The sequence below is a fragment of the Mustela putorius genome, unplaced genomic scaffold (genome assembly GCF_011764305.1).
Source record: "Mustela putorius furo isolate JIRA1106 unplaced genomic scaffold, ASM1176430v1.1 tig00003909_pilon_pilon_pilon, whole genome shotgun sequence".
NCBI lineage: Eukaryota > Metazoa > Chordata > Mammalia > Carnivora > Mustelidae > Mustela > Mustela putorius.
Genome location: NW_025422057.1, coordinates 26,965,837 through 26,990,856, shown reverse-complemented (window position 1 = coordinate 26,990,856; position 25,020 = coordinate 26,965,837). Strand labels below are relative to the sequence as shown.

The 25,020-nt window shown below is 36.3% G+C and overlaps 1 protein-coding gene across 12 annotated transcripts in view; it reads left to right on the top strand.

Annotated features, from left to right (window-relative positions):
• The window catches only part of BTRC (beta-transducin repeat containing E3 ubiquitin protein ligase), a 183,297-nt gene that overhangs the window by 86,251 nt on the left and 72,026 nt on the right, over window positions 1-25,020 (top strand). For 9 of the 12 annotated variants that reach the window (XM_013054613.2, XM_004749449.3, XM_013054612.2 and 6 more), the window contains one exon: window positions 15,528-15,605. The exons of 2 other annotated variants lie outside the window; for them this stretch is intronic. In XM_013054613.2, the coding sequence (XP_012910067.1) occupies window positions 15,528-15,605 (78 nt within the window). Of the gene's footprint in view, window positions 1-2,344; window positions 2,510-15,527; window positions 15,606-25,020 lie in introns of those variants that run through there. One more of the 12 variants, XM_013054619.2, reaches the window with a different exon arrangement.

Here is a 25,020-nt window from a genome sequence, read left to right as displayed (position 1 = left end):
GTTATACATCAAAGAGCCTTGTTAAAGCAACTACAACAAACCTACATGGTTGTTTATACCTGGGGCAGTAAAATTAGCCATCTTTCCAAGTAAATTTGTTCAACTATTCCTGGTAGAACTGCCAATTTAATCAGTTTTGTTTTTATTTTCATTTTGTTGTTTGGTAATATTAACAAATGAAAATTGAAGACGTGAATTGGTATTTATAATCTTTGACCCTCCAGAAATAGCACCCCTTGTACTTAAATTTTAAATCCTTCAGGCCAGTACTACCTTGGTATCTGGCTACTTGTAGGCTATGAGAACGCAGTCAGTGTAAATGATATTAGCTGTTTTCTGTTGAAAAACATGTTTTTCCCTCATTGTAGTTTTTTAAGCGTCTGTAGTGGAGATGAGGAGAAAATGAGAAAGCCAAATTTACAGTAACAGCAGAAGTTATAGCTTAAACTCAAGTATCCTGAGTAAGGAGTGTAGTTAGTCTATTTGGCATTTTAAGAAGAGAGCAAGGGATACAAAACAAAATGTGATTTTTGATTTCTTAATGATACCTTGCAGTTCTTTGAGGCATATCCTTCAAGTCCTATGTTGGACCATGTTTTCCCACCCTTGGGAACCAGAAGTCTATATAAGTCTATGTAAGAGATGATATTTGTAATTTTAAAGACCTGAAACCCATAAAGACTTTATATAATTAGTGGAAAGTCCAGAGGATAATAGGCCCACAAACTAGTAATTTTTTTAATAATAAGGATAAAAGGAGAGTAATTAGAAAAGGGACAGTTCACAATTGAAATCTACACCTAAACACAAATCTTAACATAGTCCAGTCTGGTTTTCAGAAATTTACTTATTTATGTAGAATAATTTCATTTTTACTCCACAATATGTAGATGTTGGGTATATTATAGTTTATCAACTTTAAAGGAGCCTTTAATTTTTTTCATGACGTTGAATTGTAATAAAATGTTGGGTATATTATAGTTTATCAACTTTAAAGGAGCCTTTAATTTTTTTCATGACGTTGAATTGTAATAAAAATCAAGGAAGATACCCAAGGTGACGAGAGTCATTTAGCAGAAAAAAATTTAGGAGCAGGCGTGACAGAAATAACTGATCAGCAGAGAAAAAGGATTCTGGCATGCATCCTAAGGGGTTCTATAGTTCTCAACCCCATTTTGAGGAATCAAAAAGATCTACAGAATGCAGATGTCTTTGAGTTACAAAAATAACCAGATGTCCTTATTAGTAGAAGCAAATGTTTGCCTTTTAATACACATAAACTATATGCAGAGGATCTCTGGATGAAATAGTGTATAAATAGGGCAGGAAAGAAAATTGTGGCATGAAAGGCTCTGTCCTAAACATCTAGTCATAAAGGTATTATCTTGAAAAGGAGAACAAAAAAAACATTCTTTAAGAGTCATGTAGATTTAAAGGTAAGAGAGGCAAAGTAAGCTAGTTACACTTTTGTTCACATGATAGGTAAATTTGGTTTCTTATTACGAGTGTCTTTTAATCCCAGTCTCCCTGGTGAATTTTTGTTTATTTTACCATGCGTGTTAGCTACTTTGTGCATTGTCAATTGTATTTTAAATGGTGAAACATATGAAACTTCTTTTTTCCCCCTGAATGAATGATAGTTGCCTTAGTTCTCTCAAGAAAAACAATCTACCGTAGTAGATAAATGCCCCTAGCAAGCCTCTTGGGATTTTTAAAATACCAAGGCACATTGTTGCAAATAGAAGTGGTTTGGTGACCTCACTGGGATGTTAAGCGAAATCAAATAAAAAGTCTACTCGAAAGGACAAGGTATGAAGTTTTTTGTTTTTAAATCAAGCCTTTGGAATCAAAAACCTTTAGAGTTTAGATAGACTGACTTCTGATGTGGAGTATATTAACATAATTACAGACTCTTATATACTCACAGTCATTCCTGAATTGATGTTCAAACCTTTGATTAAGCCACAAAGCTGACCGTGTTCAAATGCTATGTGATATCTGTCCTATTCATAAAACAGGTAACTGTTTTAGCCTTTTTTTTTTTTTTTTTTGGATTCCCAAATGTATGGACAGAAATTTGTCCTTCTCTTATAGCTGTAACTATACTTTTAATGGTGAAGTATTAAACTGCTATAATATGATATATTCTATAAATCGAAAGTTAACAAAAGCGCATTTGCTCATGTCCTTGCCTTGTCACTCCGTGGTACAGTTCCCCCTCTTCCATCCATCTTATCAGAGTATCTCAGTGCTTAGTTGAGCTTGTTTATCTTAAAAGAGCAGGAGGCAGGCTTTTAGGGAGTAAGCTACATGTTCCAGTATAACAGGCACCAATGCTGTTTGACTTGAAAAACATTTGATCTCTTACATTAACAGCCCATGTCACTGTAAAAGAGACTACAGCTGGGCTGTTGTTCAGTTTTCTGTTATTTTAGCTCTGAAATAACTGTTAGTGCTGCTCCAAAATCTCCGTGTTTAAAATTGTATATTGGCTGTCCCCCCAGGACTCGTAAGTAAACAAGGTGATATGTGTGGCCAGAGGGAGCGTATTTTGTTAGCTTTGTTTTAAATAAGAACCTTCCCTATTTAAAGGTGGTTTTTGTCTGATCCCTGATGGTGTGCTGTGTGAGTTTGCTTGTGTAAATTTGTAGATGTCACAATATTTTAAAGCAGATTTTTGTTACTAATGTGTGAGCTCAGTAACTATTAATTATGAACTTACTTTCCCCCCCTCAAATAATGAAGCATTTAGTTTTTCTCACCAAGCTTAACTTAAGAGATCCTGAATGATTTCCCTAAATAGAGCAGTTTGTATAGCAGCTGTTGAAAATGGGCAGGCAAGAACTTAAGGGGTATGTTTGTTAGACTTAAATATTACTTAGCTTTATTTTAAGATATTCAGTTATTGGTAATTTCTGTGCCAGGAATACTTTTGACAGTTGGAATCAAGGTTAGCAGTATTTAAAGAACAGAAAATAAAATTTATAAAATCAGATTGCTATTTTCTTCCTTTTTTAGAGTATCTCTTATTTTAAGTGATAGAATGGCGACTTATTATAGTAGTGGTAGAATGACAGCAATTTTACTCTTTCCTTTCTTCCTTACTCTATTTATTTTTAAGAATCTAGTTTGTTTTCCTATTCTAATTCTCTTCTCATAGGCTGCAACACTACCAAGCCACCCAGTACTTTCTTTGAATTTAACCGAAAATACATACATCAGCTAGCACAAGTATAATTGGTTGAAAGGCAGCCATGTATCTGGGGAGTTCTTCTAAATACCGAATGTGTCATGTGCTTTGACATGACATATTTGTAATATCTCTGAATACAGAAAGCACTTTCTGTGTTAGCTGTAGGTGCTAAAGCTGTAGTGTGTTTTAAGAATGTGTGCAGTGCAAATTCTGGCTTGTGAGGTAATGACAAGTGTTTGCCTGCATAGACAATATATTTTTTCCCCTTGAGGTCCCCACACACCTAGTTTCCCTCAAGCTCATCATCTCTGTCAGGTTAATCAATAGGCACCGTATGGCAGAGGGTCAGTAATCAGTGTCATCGTGCCTTTAAATCGTGTTGAAAATTTGCTTAAAGCCTGGGCCAATTAACATCGAGATGATGAATGGATGGGAAGATGGGAAGAGCCTGACGCTCAGGGGCTTTGTGAGGAGGAGATGCTCAGCTGTTGAGCAGCAGACACCAGCGAATAAAATCAGCCATTCATGTGAGCTCAGTCCACCCACTCTTAATGATAATGTCAATCTAGCAAAATATATACACATTGGAGTTGTCACGAGTTCATAAATCAAAGGAGTTTGTCAAAGGCATTCAGATTAACGAGGCAGCAGCAATAACAAGTCAAATTTGCATAGAGAATTGCTCGAATCTCAGTAAATTATGATCCTGTTTTTCATTTGATTATTTGCTAATGTCTCAAGAGGGAGAATGATTATATTAGCATGCAAAATCTACTCCAGAAGTAGAAATCTGAAGTATAGAAGACCAGCACACTATGACAATTAATCAGTTTCTGCATACTAGCATAAATGCACAAGGCCCAGAAATGAACTTCTTTTTTATTATTATTTCTCCTTGCTACTGATCCAAATGGTTCAGCTTGACAGAGACTTTATATTGCTTTAACAGTGTTCTGAATTGTGCCTGCAGGCAAGACATAGTTATGCAGCTATAACCAACCTATCCATCTGCCAACCAGATTGGAATTCTCCTATCCAAGGCTTCCATTAACCCCCACTGACAGCTCCAAACAGGATTAAGAATTTGGAAGCATAAAAAATAGTTGTTCTTTGCAAATATACACAGTCCCTTTGCATTTTGAGAAAGGCTACATCTGCAGTGTTTTATAATTAGTGTCGGACAGTGTAGCAGGAGGAAAAAATCTAGTTGGTTTTTGTTGTTGTTGTCTTTTTGGACTTCTGTCATAGAAAGTAAGGCAGTACTAATGGAAGTCCTGTGTGTTTGGTGTCTGAGAGTGCTTTCCATTATATCTGGTTTCTAGCACTGTGCTTGCATTGGTATATTGCTAGAAAATACCACTTCTTGAAAGCTTTAACTGGTAGATCTTGTTGAAGTTTAGCAGGATAGGGAGGCTTTGATGTGGTTGTGGTTTAATCGAGTATGTCAAATGATAAACGTGCTAGAGAAGCAGTGTGCATGAAAACATGCCAGAGAATATTATCTTATGAGGACACCAGAGGTCCTCCCTAAAACTGGTCCTTGAGTAGGATTCTTTAGTCAGCTACTGAACTTAAATGACCTATGTTTTTATCTCCATCGATGCCTAGAACGATTAATTAGAATTTGTTTAGATACACATACAGTATGTTATTTATGTCACCTTTCACTGAAGAGTTTAAATGATTTTTATTCCTGTAGTTAAATCGCCTTTAATTTTGTAAAAGAATAATTATTTCTATTTTGGGGAATTGCAAATTGTATATATTTGGAGGCTATAATTACTCCAAATGATACAAGTTAATGGAAAAATATTAATTCAGTTACTAATTTACCAGTCATGCCTACTGTGTGATGTTTGCAAATTAGCTATTAGAAATTGGTCTCTAGATTTTTTTTCTTCATGTGGTTGTCATTCTACATGATCAAATGACTCCGTTTTTTCCATGTGTTCAAAGTCAGAGTTATAATTCACCACAATTTACCCACTTCACTAATGTAACTTTCCTGGTTACAGAATCCTTTGAATTTTCTCAATGAGGAATGTAGTATAGGTAGAAAATGTTACTTCTAGTGTTGGAGCTGATTATTTTATTTATAACAGATGTCTATTCAGACAAGTTCAGGCTCTGTTGCACCATCCAACCTTGAGCAAGCTGCTTTTTCAAAGATTATGATAAGTCATTATGAGTGGCTTGACTTTTCATCACTGTGTAAATTAGTTTAGTTTTTCATTTGATTATATAATCAACTCTTGATTATCCATGTCATCAGGAGTTGTGTGTTCAAATAGATAACTGAAAACAGTAAATAAGCCACTTACTAGGTCATGGAGAATATTGCCCTAGCCATAAACCTGCTGTGTGCTATCATCAAAATCTGTCTACTTCTTGTTTTAGACACCAAAAAACCCAACCAAACAAAAACAGAAAACCCAGCTCTGAAGAATCAGGAACAGTTTGCTTATTTACAGAAGAACTTTTCTTTCCTAATCAATGGTTGGCAAACTTTAACTATAAAGGATCAGACAGTAAACACTTGAGGCTTTGTGGGCCATAGGATCTCTGTTGTGATTACTCATCTTTGCCATTGTAGTATGCAGGTTGCCTTAGATAAAAGGCAAATGAGTGAAGGTAGCTAAGTTTCATTAAAACATTATTCGTAACATAAAGGTGTATCATTAAATAATTTTCTCTTTCTCTTAAAAAAAAAGTTATTTGTAAAAACTATTTGGAGCAGGAGCTTTCTCTGAGTTGTAATACCAGCATTAGAAGCGATGGGATAGTAGGACTGTAATTCGGCTGTCACTTTGAAGGTTTTCAGCTTTGAAAACCTTTTTTAAAGCTAGCCAGACAGTGTGGTTATAGGGCTTCAATTATTTACTAAGCATTTATCCATATATTATGTAATGTGTTGCAAAGTAGAGGGAGCCACAAAGACTTTACCAAAAAAGCTTTCAATATTACTGGGTAGTTGAGAGTAATATGCAAACATTTATCTAATTAAGTGCTAAATTGTGTAGGCCAAGATAAAAATGTTAAGGAATTTCCAGTAGAGAAAGTGGAAATAGTTATATGGTTTCTCAGAGAATATGACATTTGAAATTCATTTCAAGAATGGGTAGGACTTGAATTGATTAAAGTTTTTTCTTGTGTTTTTATAATTGCTGAGTGAATGACACTAAAATTAAGGATCCTCCCAGCCTGAAAATGTTGAGATTATATCACATGTTTATAAGACTATGAAGAGACTTGATTAAGTAGGGCAAAAAGTGTTTGCTGATGGAATTAACTTGATGTCATATAGAAGAAAATTCTGGAAGGTCTTGGAGTCCAAGCCTAAAACTTAATATTTGATTTCATAGGAAGAAAGGGTCATGAAAAATTTTTGAGGGAAAAGACCACCATGACACTAGTGGTATTTAAGAAAGATTAATCGGCAATAGCATTCAATTGAACAAACATTTTAAAAACTCACATTGTGTTCTCAGACTTTGTGCCGAGCCACTGGAAAATGAAGATGAAAAAAACTGGCCCCACCCAGAAGGGATATTACAGTGTGTGGTAGGAGTGGAAAGCTTGTTCCTAGAGAGATATGATATAGAGAGATATAAAGCATAAGTGCCAAAATAGAAATAAAGTGCTAGTTCAGAGTAATCAGTTCCACCTGGGGGTTAGTGGGGTGGGACTAAGGAGAAGGGTTCTGAGAGAAGATATTTTAGTTGACTCTTGAATCAGAATTGTAATGATGTGGAGATCAGGAAAGGAGTCTGTTTGTTTTTAAAGATTTATTTATTTATTAGAGAATGAGAAGGCAGGGGGAGGGGCAGAGGGAGAGGGAGAGTCTTTTTTTTTTTTTAAGAGTTTATTTATTTATTTGACAGAGATCACAAGTAGGCAGAGAGGCAGGCAGAGAGACAGGGGGAAGCAGGCTCCCCACTGAGCGGAGAGCCCCATGTGGGGCTCGATCACAGAACCTGGGATCATGACCTGAGCTGAAAGCAGAGGCTTTAACCCACTGAGCCACCCAGGTGTCCCAGAGAGGGAGAATCTTAAGCAGACTCCCCACTGAGCTCGGAGCCTGATGTGAGGCCCAGTCTCACCACCCTGAGATCACCACCTAAGCTGAAACCAAGAGTCAAATGCTTAGCCAACTGAGCCATCCAGCCGCCCCAGGAAAGGAGTCTGTTACACACTGAGAGAATAGAAAATAGGAATAGCAAAAGCACAGGGATGCAAGAGTGCTTTTCATACTGTGGAGAATGATAAAATAATGTTGTGTAAGTAGTTCAGAGACTGATGGAAAGGTAAAATGGCCAGATTGTGAAGTTTGGACTTAATCCTGTAGGTGACAGAGAACTATAAAAGGGTTTTGGGCAGGTGTGGGGTAGAGTGAGGGAAATAAATGTCTTTTTAGAACATGGTTCTGGTGGTAATGTATAGAATGGATCACATATGGGTTTAGGCAAGCATGTCAGAAGGCTATCTCAATAGTAACAGCACTGGTAATAAGTGTTGGTGGTCTGAACTAGAGTAGAGGTTATGGAAATACAAACCGAGGGTTAGAACTCTCTCTCTCTCTCTCTTTTTTAAGATTTTATTTATTTATTTGCCAGAGATAGTGAGAGATCACAAGTAGGCAGAGCAGCAGGCAGACATAGAAGGGGGAAGCAGGCTCCCTGCTGAGCAGAGAGCCTGATTCGGGGCTCGATCCCAGGACCCTGAGATCATGACCTCAGCCGAAGGCAGAGGCTTAACCCACTGAGCCACCCAGGTGCCCCCCAGGGTTAGATCTCTTAAAATAGATGATTGAAAGGAAAATTGGTTAGATACATTCCAAGAAAAAAGGGGGGGGGTGAGTAAAAATTGGCTGAGGATTTAAGTTTGGGATGAAAAGAAAAGTTGGGAGGGAAGGAGGTGGCCTGGGATGGGTAAGAATGGTAAAAGAGTGCTTTAAATTTGGATATGTTGATTTTGAGACTGTTTATTTAAATCTGTCATCTGAATACTTTCTTTGAGGTGATTTCTTTGTCTTTTCTTTTTTTTTTTTTTTTAAGATTTTATTTATTTGACAGAGAGAGAGCATGAAAGGGGCAAGGGGCAGAGGGAGACGCCGGCTCCCTGATGAGCAGAGGGCCTGATGTGGGACTTGATCCTGGGACTCCAGGATCATGACCTGAGCCGAAGGCAGTTGCTTAACCAACTGAGCCACCCAGGTGCCCCCTTTGTCTTTTTTATTCGCCCCCAAGTTACTTCTGGAAGCATTTTATCCAGAATACATCCCTGAGATCTAATGCACAAGCTTTAGCATTATTTCACTATATTCACTTTTTCTTATCCAAACGTCTATTATTTTGTCTATAGGTGTTACAACTCAATGCTTCCAGTTTGAAGTAAAATTCAAAGTTGTCTGCCAGACTTTTAGTCTCCCTTTTAATTCTAAACTTGTAAATGCTGGGCTAAGAGAGAAATATTTGAGTTAATATGAAAGGTAACAAATTATGTAGTATTTTTTTCAGAAATACTTTATTATGAAGCTGCTATGTATATCATATTGTTACTCCCAGACTACAAATACATTCTGCAAATGTATTTACTATAACTAAATGTTTAATCTGAGTGTTGCAAATGAGTTGTTCAAAGCAGTCAGGTTTTTATAATTAGGTTAAGTGGTAGAATATAACTTTTATTATTTATATTTAAGGGAATTTCCCCCAAAAATTTATTTCTCACTTATCTGATTTCTATTTTTCCATTTTTAAAGGTATTTTCTTTTAGATTTCATCTATTTTACTTAATTTTTATTTTTATATAATTTCAGAATTACAGAACAGTTGAAATAGTACAAAGAATCCCCTTACACTCTTCATATAGATTCTCCACATGTTAACATGTTACCGAATTTGCTCTATATGTACATACGTAAATATGATCACATCCATTTACTTTTTTCTGAACCATTTACAAGTTACAGACATAATGTCCTTTTACCAACATAAATGTTTCATTCTATGTTTCCTAAAAACAAGGGCATTCTTTCAAATAACCACAGTACAAATTTATCAAAATGAGAAAATTAAATGTATAAACAAATGGTGGTATAGCCATATAGTGATACTACTTGGCAATAAAAAGGAAAGGACTGTAAGGACACCTGAATGGCTCAGTGAGTTAAGTATCCAACTCTTGATTTCGGCCCAGATCATGATGTCAGGGTCATGAGATCAAGCCCCATGTCAGGCTCTGTTCTCAGTGTGGAGTCTCTCTGTCCCTTCCCCTGATTGCATATGGCACACTCTCTCTCTGAAATAAGCAAACAAACAAACAAATAATTTTTTTAAAAGGAAATGACCATTGATATATTCAACAACACAAATATGTTAAGCTAGGTGGAAAAAGATTTAAAAAATTATATTCTATATGATTTTATTTTGTGACATTTTGGAAAAGACCAAATTATTGAGAAAAAAATCTGTTATTATGAGGGAAAGGGATTGACTATAAAGGGGCAATGCAAGAGAATTTGGGAAATGATGAGTTGCTTTACATCTTGATTATGATGGTATTTACATAACTGTATGTTTTTTGCCGAAACTCACATAATTGTACACCAGAACAAGTGGATTTTTCTATATGTAGATTTTATTTTTATTTTATTTTTTTAAAGATTTTATTTATTTACTTGACAGAGATCACAAGTAGGCAGAGAGGCAGAGAAAGCAAGAGATAGAGAGAGAGAGGGAAGCAGGCTCAGCGCCGAGCAGAGAGCCCAATGCGGGGCTCGATCCCAGGACCCTGAGATCATGACCCGAGCCGAAGGCGGAGGCTTAACCCACTGAGCCACCCAGGTGCCCCTATATGTAAATTTTTTAAGTGAAAGAAATAGTCATGAAATTAACATCGATACAATATAATTAGCTCATCTATAGAACTTATTCAGATTTTCCCAGTTGTTCCAATAATATCCTTTATACCATTTTGTCATGATGCCCACCAAGTAGTTACCCATCAAAATCAAATGAAATTGGGGATCAGGAGGAAGAAAATTGTAGGTATGGCCTAGAGAGACACTACTCATCCTGTTAGGTGCAGATCACTGTTCTTCATTATATAATTCTGTATAGAGAAGTTTATCATCAATTTTGCTTTAACCCCCCAGAATAATGTCAGATCACAGGTTGCATTTAGTTGTCCTGTCTCTTTAGTTTCCTTTCATCTGAAACAGATCCTCAGTCTTTCTTTGTATTTCATGATTCTGATATTTTTTGGTTAAGTACAGACTAGTAATTTGGGTTATCTAATGTTTTCGTTTGAACAGATTGAGATTATGTGTTTTTGGCAAGGTTTCCTCAGAAGTAGTAATGTGTTCTCAGTACATCATATCAGAGGCACATAATTTTTTTTAAATATTTTATTTATTTTAGAGAGAGAGAGAGAGAAAGTGATCACAAGCAGGGTGACGGGTAAAGGGAGAAGCAAGCTCCCCTCTGAGCAGGAAGCCCAATCCGGGACTTGATACCAGGAACACGGGATCATGACCTGAGCCAAATGCAGATGCTTAACTATCTGAGGCGCCTGAGTACCCAGGAGGTACATAATGTTAAGGTGGTGTCTACCACATCTCTCCACTGTGAGGTTATTGTTTTTCCTTTTGTAATATTAAATATCTCATGAACACATATTTTAAGATCATGTAACACTCCTGTTATTTGTCTAACTCTCACCCACTAATTTGTGGCATGAGTCTTGCTTGCATCAAGTGGTTACCCTTAAATAGAACTTACTGAACATAATTTAGCTTGATGACCAGTCCAGTTATGAACATGACTTACTGGGATGCACCATAGATAAAGATAAGAGGAATAACTGTGCTCCTGAGAGGAGAGCCTGGGTGATGTTGGAGAGCACACAAGCTTTGAGAACCACTGAGGTAACCACTTTGGTATACATGGGTGTTTCATCATTTCCCTCCATCCTCAAGACTGTAAACTATTTATCTGTTTGCTGGCTTTCTGGCTCTCTTCTTCACTATTAGAAGGGTATCTTACTCCTTGCTCCTAATATGATGACTGTTTAATGTCCCTACCTCTATTTTAAGGTAATAAATTTAGTGATACCCACTCAATAGTTCCTCATCTAAATCAGATAAAGTAGAGGGTCAGGAGGAGGAAAATTGTGGATATGGGCTAGACGCTGCTCATTCTATTATGTTCACATTACTATTTTCACTATGTAATTTAGTACCTAGTTTACCATCAATTTGGTTTCACCCCATCACCTATAGACTAAAAATGTGATTTATAATAACTTCACTATTGCAGACTTCTGCCAAAAAGTAACTAGGTTTCCAAGTTTATTATGATGACATTTTAACAAAATGTAATTAATGTTGAAATATAGGACTTTGCATTGAATTAAACCAGGTTGGATTATAAATGATATTGTATTTAAAGGAAGGTGGAACTTCATGGTCTGCGGAAGTTACTTGCATGTTATAAGTTTATAATTGAATACTGGCTTAAGTTTGTATTACATAAAATACTTAATTTTAGCATTTAAAACATTTATACTTTATTTTTCTTAAAAGTTAAATATACAAGTTGATTTTATGGGTTTATTGTTGACCTTTCCCTTCCTCTGTTTATCTTAAAGTGCATATATTGCTAGTTTCATTATTTGGACTTTACAGTCATTACTTCCACTGTGCCTCTAATTTTTTTGTAAATCGACTACATTACTTTTTTTCAAAATGGAGAGAAAACCCAGTTAGAACTCAGAAGTTATTGAGTCTCTGCGCCTTCCTTTGTAGCATAGCATGTTTTTTCTTCTTTGTCTTAATTTTAGGGACCATTATCTTATAGTAGTCATCACAAATGTCAGATATCAAGTTAAATATCTTTTAAGAGATTTCTGCCCAAAAGGAACACCTTACAACACGGGCCTGTCACACCAACTACAGGCAAGGCACAAGGTATACAGATGTTAGCCACAGAGGTACAGGGTCTTAAAATGACACTGTGTACGTGCTGCTTATCCTTAAATATATTTTAAAATATAATATTTGATAGAAACAACAAAAGGTATATCTAAAATCAGTTAGATATACCTACAGTTATGATCCTATACTAATAATGTCATAGTTGTATGAAAATTTTCACATAAACTCATGTTAGAAATAATTTCTGCATCTAAAAGTAGTTCCCCAGTTAGAATGTGATGAGTATATGTAATGTAATGAGTATATCAAAATTTTTCTAAAGTTGCAAATTTAAAAATATTAACACTATGAATCTAGTTGTGGAAAAAAGTAATTTGTATTTGGATTTTCTGTACTTTCCCTTGCAGGTGGTGACTTATATGTGTTGATTACCAAAGTTTTTCCAGTTATTTTGTAGTGTGGTAAAATACATATAAAAGTTATCATCTTAACTATTTTTTAAGTGTATGGTTCAGTGGTGTTAAATATATGCATTATATTTTGCAACCATCACCCTCATCCATTTCCATAACTTTGATCTTGTGAAACTGAAACTGTACCCATTAAACAATGATTCCCTATTCCCCCACTTGTCCCAGCCCCTGGCAACCACCATTCAGCTTTCTGTATGATTTTGACTACTCTGAGTATCTCATGTAAGTGGATTCATAATCTTCTTGTGACTCACTTATTTCACGTAGCATAATGTTCTCAAGGTTCATCCATGTTGTGGTATATACCACAATTTCCTTCCTTTTAAAGGCTGAATACTATTCCATTGATATATTACATCACATTTTATTTTATTTTTTACTCTTATTTATTTATTTACTTACTTATTTTTATTACATTATGTTAGTCACCGTACAGTACTTCATTAGTTTTTGATGTAGTGTTCTATGATTCATTGTTTACGAGTAACACCCAGTGCTCCTTGTGATCCGTGCCCTCCTCAATACCCATCACCAGGATTGCCCATCCTCCCACCTGCCCCTTCCTTCTAAAACTGTCCCTTTGTTTCCGGAGTCCATAGACTCTCATGGTTTGGCTCCCCTTCCAATTTCCCTTCTCCATTTTTCCCTTCCTTCTCCTAATGTCTTCCATGCTATTCCTTATGTTCCACAAATAAGTGAAACCATATGATAATTGACTTTATCTGCTTGACTTATTTCACTTAGCATAATCTCCAGTCTCATCCATGTTGATTCAAAAGTTGGGTATTCATCCTTTCTGATGGCTGAGTAATACTCCATTTATACCACATTTTATTTATCCCTTCATCAGTCATTGGACACTTGGGTTGCTTCCATGTTATGAACACAGGTGTACACATTATCTCTTGAGACTCTGCTTTCAGTTCTTTTGAATATATACCTAGAACTGGAATTGTTGGATCTCTGATAATTCTGTTTAATTTTTGAGGGACCACCATACTCTTTTCCACAGCAGCTCAATTCTTTTATAGTCCCACTAACAGTGCATAAGAGTTCCAATTTCTCAACATCCTTGCCAATATATATTTTGGCTTTTTTCTATTTTATTTTATTTTATTTATTTATTTGACAGAGAGAAATCACAAGTAGACGGAGAGGCAGGCAGAGAGAGAGAGGGAAGCAGGCTCCCTGCTGAGCAGAGAGCCCGATGCGGGACTTGATCCCAGGACCCTGAGATCATGACCTGAGCTGAAGGCAGCGGCTTAACCCACTGAGCCACCCAGGCGCCCGGCTTTTGTCTATTTTTGATAGAGTATTCTTAATGAATGTGATATGGTGTCTCCATGTAGTTTTGATTTACATTCCTGAAATGATTAGTGATGTTGAACATCTTTTCATGTGCTTGTTGGCCATTTGTATATCTTCTTTAGAGAACTGTCTATCCAAGTCCTTTGTACATTTTTTAATTGGGTTGTTTGGAGTTTTTTGTTTGTTTAGTTTTACAACTTCTCTATATTCTGGATTTTTTAAAAAGGTTTATTTATTTTAGAGAGAGTGCACATGTGTACACATGAATGAGAGGGAGGGGTAAAGGGAGGAGGAAAAAGAGAATCCTAAAGCAGATTCCCTGCTGAGCATGGAGCCCCATGAGGGGCTCCTCCCAGGACCCCCAAGATCATGACCTGAGCTGAAATCAAGAGTCAGGTGCTTGGGGCACCTGGGTGGTTCAGTGGGTTAAGCCTCTGCCTTTGGCTTGGGTCATGATATCAGGGTCCTGGGATTGAGCCCTGCATCAGGCTCTCTGCTCTGCAGGGAGCCTGTTTCCCTCTCTCTCACTGCCTGCCTGCTTGTGATTTCTCTCTCTCTATCACATAAATAAATAAATTTTTAAAAATTTAAAAAAAAAAAAGTCAGGTGCTTAACCAACTGATCTACCCAGGCGCCCTTATATATTCTAGATGTTAATCCTTCATCAGATACATGATTTGCAGATATTTACTCTCATCCCATGGGTTGCTATTTTATTACTCTGTTGATACTTAGAATTCTGAACTTGCTTTCAATTGGATTGGTTTTTTTTTTTTTCCTCTGTTCTTAAATATTTAAAAATCCCATTGACATTTATGGTCTTCTAGCTGCTGTTTGAGGTGATAGTGGCAAGAATGGACTGTAATTTTATTTTATTTTTTAAAGATTTTATTTATTTATATATTTGACAGACAGAGATCCCAAGTAGGCAGAGAGGCAGGCAGAGGGGGGTGGGGAGGAAGTCTCCCTGCTGAGCAGAGAGCCTGATGAGGGGCTCAATCCCAGGACCCTGGGATCATGACCTTAGCCCAAGGCAGAGGCCTTAACCCACTGAGCCACCCAGGCACCCCGGACTGTAATTTTAAACCATTGGTGAAATGATGTTGTTTTGAGCTAAGTACTATATTATTTTTAATAAAAGAAAAATCGGAGAAGAGGACAAAGAGAAGGAACTATTTATTTTAGGATCCAGACTTTGAGAATTTCTAGTGACCAAACATTTACTATAGTTTAAAGCTAATTATGTAAAATAGAAGGTAATAATCATGGTTTAAGTTAATACCAGCTAAGTATAAACTGGAGCTTTCTCGTGTCCAGTGTCACCTGCATTTTCAAAGACCAATAAACTAGATTCCTAATGACTGTGATCTGCCGGGCAGTGCTTAAAAATAGATGAAATACTTTCCACCTAGGTCCCTACTTAAATTTATTTATATACATGGGCATATGTTTTCCTTTATGTAAGTGTATGTCTGTATGTATATAAATCTTCAAGTGAATAAATGCATAAATATACATGGTATTCTAGCTTACAGAATTAGAAATGTAATTCAGTTTACTCCCACAGAATAAGATTGAAGATAATGAGAACTGAATTAAAGCTTACTTTCTTTCACAGAATTCCTCAGAGAGAGAAGACTGTAATAATGGCGAACCCCCTAGGAAGATAATACCAGAGAAGAATTCACTTAGACAGGTATGAAATTCAGTCTGTCTTAAAATAAAAAGCTACCACCAACAGAAGAAAAAGACAGGAAACCCTCAATTTGCCATTCGTTAAGCACTGGACCTTAAATTAAGAGTACTCTGAAGTTAAGGTGGCTGTAGCCACCAATTTCAATCAGATAACATTGTTTTTCCAGTCTTTTAAAAATATCGTAGGTGTACAAGTAGAAGAAAGGTTGATTGCTTATGTTTAGGGAAAACAACACCAAAGAGAAGTTTTCTTATTCAGGAAAAATAACTTGAAATGCTCCTTAAGTGCAGGTGGTAGAATAGTTGGCTTTAAACTTTCTTTCCTTTGAGATTCTTAACACATTTTTTAAAAATTAACAATCAAAAGGGTTCTGCCTCTAGTGAAGTTAGCTCCTTTTAGTCTGAGCAGTATTTGTTTGCTTTTTCTAAAAGTAAAGGCCATTATTGATGATGATAACTGTAAAAAAAAATTTCTCCCCTCTGTACCCCACTCCCCAAAGATAACACATTTTGCTTTGAAAGTTAATTCCATGGTGCCCTTTTTTAAAGTTAAAATGTCCAGAAACATTTGCTTAAAAAATTTGCTCTTCTCACTGCCTGCAGCAATCTCTAACATCTTTTGTCCCCAATAGCAACAAAAACAAGTTCACTAGAGTGTTGCCAGAGAATTAGGTATACGACCTCTTCACTTTCAGTGTAAGGTTGGATAAGATGAGCACCAGCAGTACCCAAAATATTTTCAGTTTACTTCCACTTACGGTACTATTCTTAGGAAGAAAGAAAAGAGGTCTGATATTTGTCTAGTGTCCACCGCAAACCTGGTATTTGTTTCATTCCATCCTCACATTCACCCTACAGAGTTGGTAGATAGGGCCTCCGATTTATAGATGAAGAAAATGGAGACTTAGGGAGGTTGGGTGACTTGCTTATTAGCTCGTCAGTGATTTAAAACCCAGACCTCAATGTTGCTCAAGCGTTTCTACTTCTGCCTTCTGATTCCAAGTTTGTATAACAGTGTTAACATAGGGAAAAAGTACTTGAAACTGTGATACACTCATTTTTTATTTACTATAGTAAAAATTTGGGGATGGGCACTTTTCCTTTTTGATAAAAATAATTGTTTAGTAAGTAGAAATGAATCCATTCAGGAAGCTTTTATAAAAAACCTGAATGATTAGTAATTGATACTATGGAGTTACAGCTTTAACTATTTGGAGACAAACAGCTGATAATCTAAATCTAAATAAATAGAACAGTATTGAGTAAGATAAATTTAGAGGGAGAAAGTCTCTCCCCACTCTACAGAAATAACTGTCAGAAAACAATGACACGACAAAAAGTTTTGGCAACTTTATTTAAGCTAACAAACGAATTTTCACTCTGCAAAGTTATAAATTAATTTTAATAGGCTGATCCAGATGGTCCATTTGGAAAATGGATAGGCTGATCTGTTGAAAATTAAACTAAATTTATCTCTCTCATACTTCAAACTGAAGCAAGAGAGAGAATCGTGCCTATTAAGTCCAGCACATACAGATGGACCAGCAGGTCACACATGGGACTAATCTGATTCATTTTAAAAATAAATGCATACATTATTGAATCATTTTCTACTTGCAAGATCCGTTGTGTGCAGTGTTTGAAAGAGATACGCTGTGGCTTTTTCATTGCTTTTTAGCAGATTTGCTTCACCCTCTCCACTTTAATATAACAACCATTTTGTTTTTGTTTTTGTCTTTCCTCCTAGTGCTCCAAAATGATTTTTCTAATATCTGTCATTCAGTGTTGAGATCCAAGCTCTGGAGATTAATTAGGTCATGAGGCTTTTTCCCCTCCTCTCTTTGTAAAGGGTTTTATCTCTATTCTCTTTATGAAGAGCATGAACTCAGTGTTCTTGGAAAGAGAAATGGCCTTTAGAAACAGGGAAGTAGGAGATCCTCCTGGGGCCCTCTGAATCTTTTAGCTTCTGGGTGTTTTAACAGCCCTATGAATGCAGATTTGTAAATTTATTGCAGTGCCATCTGGTTTTTTGCTCGAACCAGATTACTGTTGGCTTGTGTCTGTCTATTGTGGTGGTCACTCCCTAGGAGCTTGCCCTCTCAATCTTAGGGAAGAGTGATGAATAGCAGGGGTCAATAGAAGCGGGTCACAGGGCAGCTGTCTAGGACTGCCCTGAACTTGATTACCCCACTGCTGATTTTTTTTAGTGTAGAACATAATATATAAGCTGTTTAAACTCCCTCTTTTCTCTGTTGCATGACAATAATGAAGTGCCATTTGCTCCCCCCCACACACACTTTAGTCAAGTTAATACAGATAAAAAGATGTCAAGGCTGCCTTTTACCTAGTGTTGATGTAAGTAGGATTTGCATCATGTAGGCCAATCCCTTGAGATTCTTTTGCAGATATTTCTAATGGGATTTCAAGGAACTCTTTCACTATTGATTTGAAAATGCTCAGTTAAATTCTAACAAGTTTAGTATTGTTTTAAACTGATTTTATAGTTCATGTATATTGTTCTAAAATACAGTTCGCAGGTGATGATAGACTATGACCACTGCCTGGTAACTTCGAGTTATTTAAAAATTTGGAAGAGCTGAAAAAAGGGTCATCACTACAATTCTTACAGACATTTAAAGGATAATGAGGGGATATTATAAATAACTTTAAACCACAGTTTTGGCAACTTAGATGAAATGGACACATTCCTTGAAAAATACAACTTACTGAAACCAATGCAAGGTGAAACAAATTTGAATAGGCTGATGTCTAGTAAAGAAATCACATTATCAAAAGGCCCCCAAATGGTTTCACCAGTGAATTCTATCAGACATTTGAGGAATAAATAGCTCACTCTTGTACAAACTCAGAAAACAGAGAAGGAAAGAACTCTTCCTGACTGTATTATGAGGCCACTGTAACCATAATTCCAAAACCTGACAAAGACGTTAGCAGAAAAAGAAAATATTGAAGGAGAAAGTCAGGAGACTTGGTGACTACTCTCAGTGTCACCAAGCCATTTTGTATACCCATTTTTCCATTTAATTTCCAGTATCAGAAGGCGGGAAAGTTGGTGGGGAAAGAGAACAGTGTATCTTTTTAAGGTTCTGAATTTGGGAATAATCTCCTTACCTCTCCACATTAAGTAAAGTGTGAACTTCTGTTTAAAGAATGTACAGTGGCTCCAATTTTCTTTCTACTTTTGTTCCTAAAACGTGAAGCCAAGGAAACCATAGCAACTGTTTTCAGTGCTTTTATTCATATCTGCAAACAAGGGCAAAGGCCTGGGAGGATACACGAAAGTACTCATTACTTTTTGAAAATGTAGCCTTACAACATGCAACTTCTTCTTTGCTTCACATTGGTGCTAATAGGATCTGTCAGCCCTGCCTTTCTCTGTAATTGAGTAAATTGTGACCTCTGTCTAATCCTTCCCCATCCCCCATTCCCTTTGTGTATGTGTCCACTTACCATCCTGAGAACGTGGGCAGTGATAAATAAAGCATTGAGTAGAGCTCTCTCAACTCTTTGAAAGCAGCATGATGCCAGCCCTCTAGTTATATTTCTTTAAGTGTTTACGTTTTTCTGTATTCTTTCTCTTGTGTAGCTGGAACCCTGGGGATGCAAAGCCATGAGAGAGGCCAAGAAGCTAACAAAGTAGCTGTCTCCCTTGTTAGCTTGTTCCTTTATTCTTTAAAAACAAGATAAAAACCATCTGGCTCAGGGCATTACATTTTCCTCCCCCATGCACCTCTATAGATGGAGACTTCACCTGCAGTGAGGGTTTACATTGATTAGGGAGGGAGCAGTAATTCAAGCTCCCATCCTCTTCAAGGATACTTTGCAGTCTTTAAAGGTGCTGACCCACTGAGTTAAACTGTCAAGGGAGGATAAAAAAGTATCTTCATCCCAGGAGGTAACAGCTGCCAGGTTTTCAACACCTTGCACGCTGCTGGAAAAATGTCACAATTGTCAGCTGAAAGAAAAATGACTCTGTTGTCATCTTCTGTTAATGACTGGGCCTTATAAAGGGAACTACATAAGCCTTTCAGAAGGAATAAGTAGATATTTTCCTTTCCTACCCCCATGCCCCTAAATTCCCGTGTTCTAAACATTACCTTAAACTAGATCCATAAAAAACAGCAGTGAAGAACTTAAACAGCCCCATATAAGCATGGAGGTCTGATTGGCATAGCTCCTTTATACAGTTGGATGAGTAGGAGGAAAAAGCACATCACTGATACAGAAAATGACATTATAGTGTGTATTAACAAAACAACAACAACAACAACAACAAAAAGTCATTCATAAGCCAGTGAACTGAGAGAAAACATACTGTATTTCTGCTCTTTGGAGGACAATTTGTTTTCAGGCAGCATCCAGATGGGTAAATACCACGACATTTCTTTTTTCAAGAGAGCCACTTCTTTTCTTCCTTTAGAAAAAAAAAAGAAAGAAACTCACTGAATTTACTTCCTTTAATAGCTCTATAATGTTTGTATATGATGACATTCCCTTCTTTCTGATTTGATTGATGAGGGGAAAGGTTTAATGAAGTCCCTGATATTAGCCAGGCAAGTTTTTTTTTTTTTTTTCTATTTGTTTTAGGTTAGTCATTTTAATTGTATTGAGTAATTAGAAGGTACACACAGCCAGGGGAGCTTTGTTCTGATAATTGCTCAAGAAAACCCATTCCCTATCTGCTGTTGCTTTGTGTTAAGACATTTCTCCCTCTAGTGGCAATAGTAAGCACTTTGACTTGGCAGTAGGCAAGGTGTAATTGCAATATGACAAACTATGCTTAAGGGACTATCTTGTAAATACTTTAGTTTGGGGTTTGGCATTATTTCATTATATATGTGTGTTTTTTCCCCCCATGAAACTTCCTATCTCTCCCCCCGCCCCCAAAGTGTTTTGGGCTTTGGATGGAAAAAATTGCCTGAGATGTTTATTAAAAAAAAAAAAAAAATCACAGTGCATCCTGGGTAATGTTTTGCAGCTTGACTTAATTTTAGTCATCTGTTTTAATTACCTATTTATAAAAATGCTTTTGCATTTGTAGACATTATTTAATACTTTGGAAGAAGCACCTCATTTGAAATAAATAAATAAATTGTATTTATTTTAAATAGTCCATGTAAAAGACCTTAAAGGTAATTAATGTAGGTCTCTTAAGTAAGACAAAAGTGATCTTTCCAAGTCTGATGAAGTGATTTGTTTATTTAACTTCCCACTTCGGCTGAATCCTTTAGAGTCTAATAAACTTTTTTAAAAAAACATGGTTTGGCAATTTGTGTCTAGCTACAAAAACCCTTCTTCAAAAAGAAGCAATTTAATAACAGGCTTTCTTAAAATTACTTTGAGGAAGGAAGACTGTATAGGGGGTTGGTGTTTTGTTTTATTTTTATTTCAGCATAATCATTCTTTGATAAATTGTGTAATCACTGACTTAGTAGAAAAAAATATTATTGAACTCCCGGGTTGCAATGACCATAAAATAGTGTATTTTCATATAGAGACTTGAGATATTGTGAATAAATTATAAAGGAAACAGCTTATATGCTGGTCGAAGTCAATATGGACCCAATTCTTTTTGTGTTCAGTGCTTAATGTGGATGTACCATTTTAAGAAAAACAAAAAGATGGCGGGGGGGGGGGAGCCTATTGTGCCCTTCTGTATGAGTCTTTTTAAAATCTGCCCTAAGAGTAACTTGGAATGAGAACAGATATAGCATTGCATCCATTGAACGAGGTTGTGTAGCATCAGTGTGGCGTTTTTAAAGCCCAGTTCCAGCTTCCCTAGATGTTGCCTTGTAGTTTGGTTTTTCTATCCCATATTCTTGCTGGGGACTTGATTTGATGTGACCATATATCTGAAGGTCCCTGTCTCCCCCTCTCCCCCGCTTCCTGCCCCCCAATCACTAGCCATTTTCATTATACTATATCTTGTTTTGCTATAGGGCTGCTGAACAGATTTCTTAAGCAGCTTTTTGCAAGGTTAAAAGAAATGCAGCTTGGTAACAAGTTTGTGTCATTTTAAATATATACCTTCTAGTAAATAAGGAGAAGTCTGGCAATCAATCCCTTTTAGTGTGTTATATGTTTCACCTGACAACTAAACCTTCTATTGATTAGCCATTACTTTGTTAGATAATCCTATGTCATTGAATCCATTGTAAAAAATTAAACTCTTTAAAATGTTTTACCCTAGCAGCACTGTGAAAATTGAAAACTTGTTCAGAATTACAGCCTGCTTTCACAAAGAAGGTAGTTTTCAGCAAGGCATCTTCCTGGTTTATGCTTATGTGCTTTATATGCAATATAAAAATGTATTAAAGTACTCCAACGCAAAACTCTCTTCTTCTGGTTCAGCAATGTAAGCTACCTTTTCAAATATTGCATGGGGACAGGGCCTATCTTGCCAGTGGCAGTTATACTCACTAGTTTAATTTTAGCCTGGAAGGAGTCTTATAATAGTAAAATATTGAATGTAAGAATACTGAATTTTTTAGCCTTTTTATTCCAGAGTGATCTTAGGACTGTACCAAGTTGTAATTTACTAATCTGTGTGACTTCCTTGGGGAGTAGGCAAGATTGTATACCCATTTTACAGATGGGATGGCTAGAAATTAAAGCTTATGTACTCTTACTCTAAAAGCTCTGGCAGGTCTAGAACTGGTTTCCTAAATCTATATAATATTCCCCTGGTGTCTTATACTCAATTCTGAGAGAAAAGGAATTTTGGAGGGAAACAAATTAGTTTCCTAACCTGCCAGGACTATTTTTTCCCCCAGAAAATAGCATAATATTTTTATTAATTAACTAGGCAAAACTTTAGTTCATTTTACCCCAAAATATTAACTCTATACCTTTATGTTTTTATTGGAGTAAATTTTTCATACAGTGAACTGCGTAGATACTAGTTGTATAAGTCAATGAAAATATAAGTCTGTCTGCCTGTGTAACCACACCCTTATCAAGCTGTAGAACATTTTCATTACCCGAGAAAATATCCTTGGTCTCCTTCCAGCCAGTTTTCCCATTGCCCATGAGCCAAACATCAATCAACATACTCTCATAGGTTAGTTTCACTTTTTCTAAAATTTCATGTGTTAGAATCATAGATTTTGGTGGTCTGACTTATAGTATAAGACACCAGGGGAATATTATATAGATACTACTGTGTGTATCAGTAGTATATTCCCTTTTATTTTATATTTTGTTGAATAAATACACTGTAGTTTTTTTTCCATTCTTTTGGTGGATACCTAAGCTACTTGCATTTTTTTTTTAAGTTTTTATTTATTTATTTGGCAGAGAGAAAGATCACAAGTAGGCAGAGAGGCAGGCAGAGAGAGAGAGAGGTGGAGGCAGGCTCCCCGCCGAGCAGAGAGCCCGATTCGGGCCTCAATCCCAGGACCCTGAAATCATGACCTGAGCCAAAGGCAGAGGCTTAACCCAGTGAGCCACCCAGGTGCCCGCTACTTGCATTTTTATAAATGTAGTTGCTATGGATGTTCTAATATAAAGTTTTTTTGGTGAGTATGTGTTGAATACTTCTTGATGTGCATTTTTATAAATGTAGTTGCTATGGATGTTCTAATATAAAGTTTTTTTGGTGAGTATGTGTTGAATACTTCTTGATGTGCTTATTTGGATGTTGTCTTTTGTGAAGTAATCCATTTAAGATTTTTGTCATTTAAAAAAACTTGTGTTGTCTGTCTTACTGAGTTCTAGAACTCATGATATTGGCTCTTTGTGAGATATGTGTTCTGAATATTTTCTCACAAGCTTGCCTATTTATTCATGGTGTGTTTTGTTGAGAAGTTTCTCATATTTGAATGAAGCCCAGTCTATTAATCCTTACCTCATGATTGTACAGATACTCTAAATTTTCTTCTAGAGGATTTGTAAGTTTTAGCTTTTACCCTTAATTCTGTGATCCATCTCAAATTAAGGCTTATGTGTGCTGTTCATTATTTTCCCCATGCTTTTTTATTCAGTTGTTTTGATACCATTGTTGAAGACTTTTCCTTTCCCCCATTGAATTACATGAGTGCTTTTGTCAAAAATTCCTTGGCTGTACAAGTATAATCTATTTCTGAAGTCCTGGAGAAGAGGCTGCTGGTAGATGCAGAGCAAAGGGTACCAGAAGCTGAGGCACTGACCAACCCTTGCTTTAGATTCAACAGAAGGCAAGCTCAAGTCCTCTTTTTTTAGAAGTGTGCATCAGTAGTGTATTCTCCTTTATTGTTTGTAAATAAGGCACCGAATACTAAGCTCTTGATCATTACAGCTTTAGTAAGTCTGAATCAAGTAGTGTGAGTCTTTAATATCCTTAATTTTAATATTGTTTTGGTTATCACAGATACATTTCTGTATAAATTTTAGAATCATTAGCAATTTCTTTTAAGAAGTCTGCAGGGTTTTGATTTGGATTTTAAATATATACTGGGACACATACACATACACACACACTCTCTCTTTCTCTCTCTCTCATGTATTCATTTCAGTAGAATTAGCCTCTCAATAATATTGAATCTTCCAGTCTATAAACATAGTATATGTCTCCATTTAATTTTGTCTTTTTAAATTTTTCTAAGCAATATTTCTTGGTTTTCAGTATACATTTCTTACACAGATTTATTTCTATTTAATGTTTTTTAATGTTAGTATAAATTTTTTCATTTGGTTTTTTATTCTTGACCCTCTTTCCTGTCATTTGTGAATAAAGACAATTTTATTTCTTCCTTTGCAAGTTATTTGCCTTTTGTTTCCTTTTTTTTTGCTTATTTCAATGACAATGGCCTCTGATATAATTTTGAATAGATGTGATAAGGGAGCATCTTTGCCTTGTTCCCAGTCTCAGAGGGACTGTGTTTGGTCTTTTGTCACTAAGTATGATGTTAGTTGAAATTTTTTTAGATGTCCTTTATGGGATTAAGAAAGTTCCCTGTTATTTCTAGCTTGCTGAGATTTTGTTTTATTGTTATTGTCATTATGAGTGAGTGTTTAATTTTGTCAAATGCTTCCCTCCATACTTGCTCTGTTAATATGGATAATTACATTAATTGACTTTATTAAGAATTTTTGCATCTGTATTCATGGGGTATATAGGTCTATAGTTTCCTTCCTTCCTTCCTCCCCCCCCCCCACTTCCTCCTTTCCCTCCTTCCATCTTCTCTCCCTCCTTTCCTTTTTTCCCTCCCTTCCTCCCCCTCCCATGGAGCCCAGTGTGGAGTTTGAACTCACAACCCTGAGATCAAGACCTGACCTGAGATCAAGAGCTGGACACTTAACCAGCTGAGCACCCAGGCACCCCTGTAGTTTTCTTTCTAATGTCTTTGTCAGGTTTTGGTGTCAGGGTTATGCTGCCCTCATAAAATGAGATGAGAAGTTTTCCTCTCCTCCTCTAT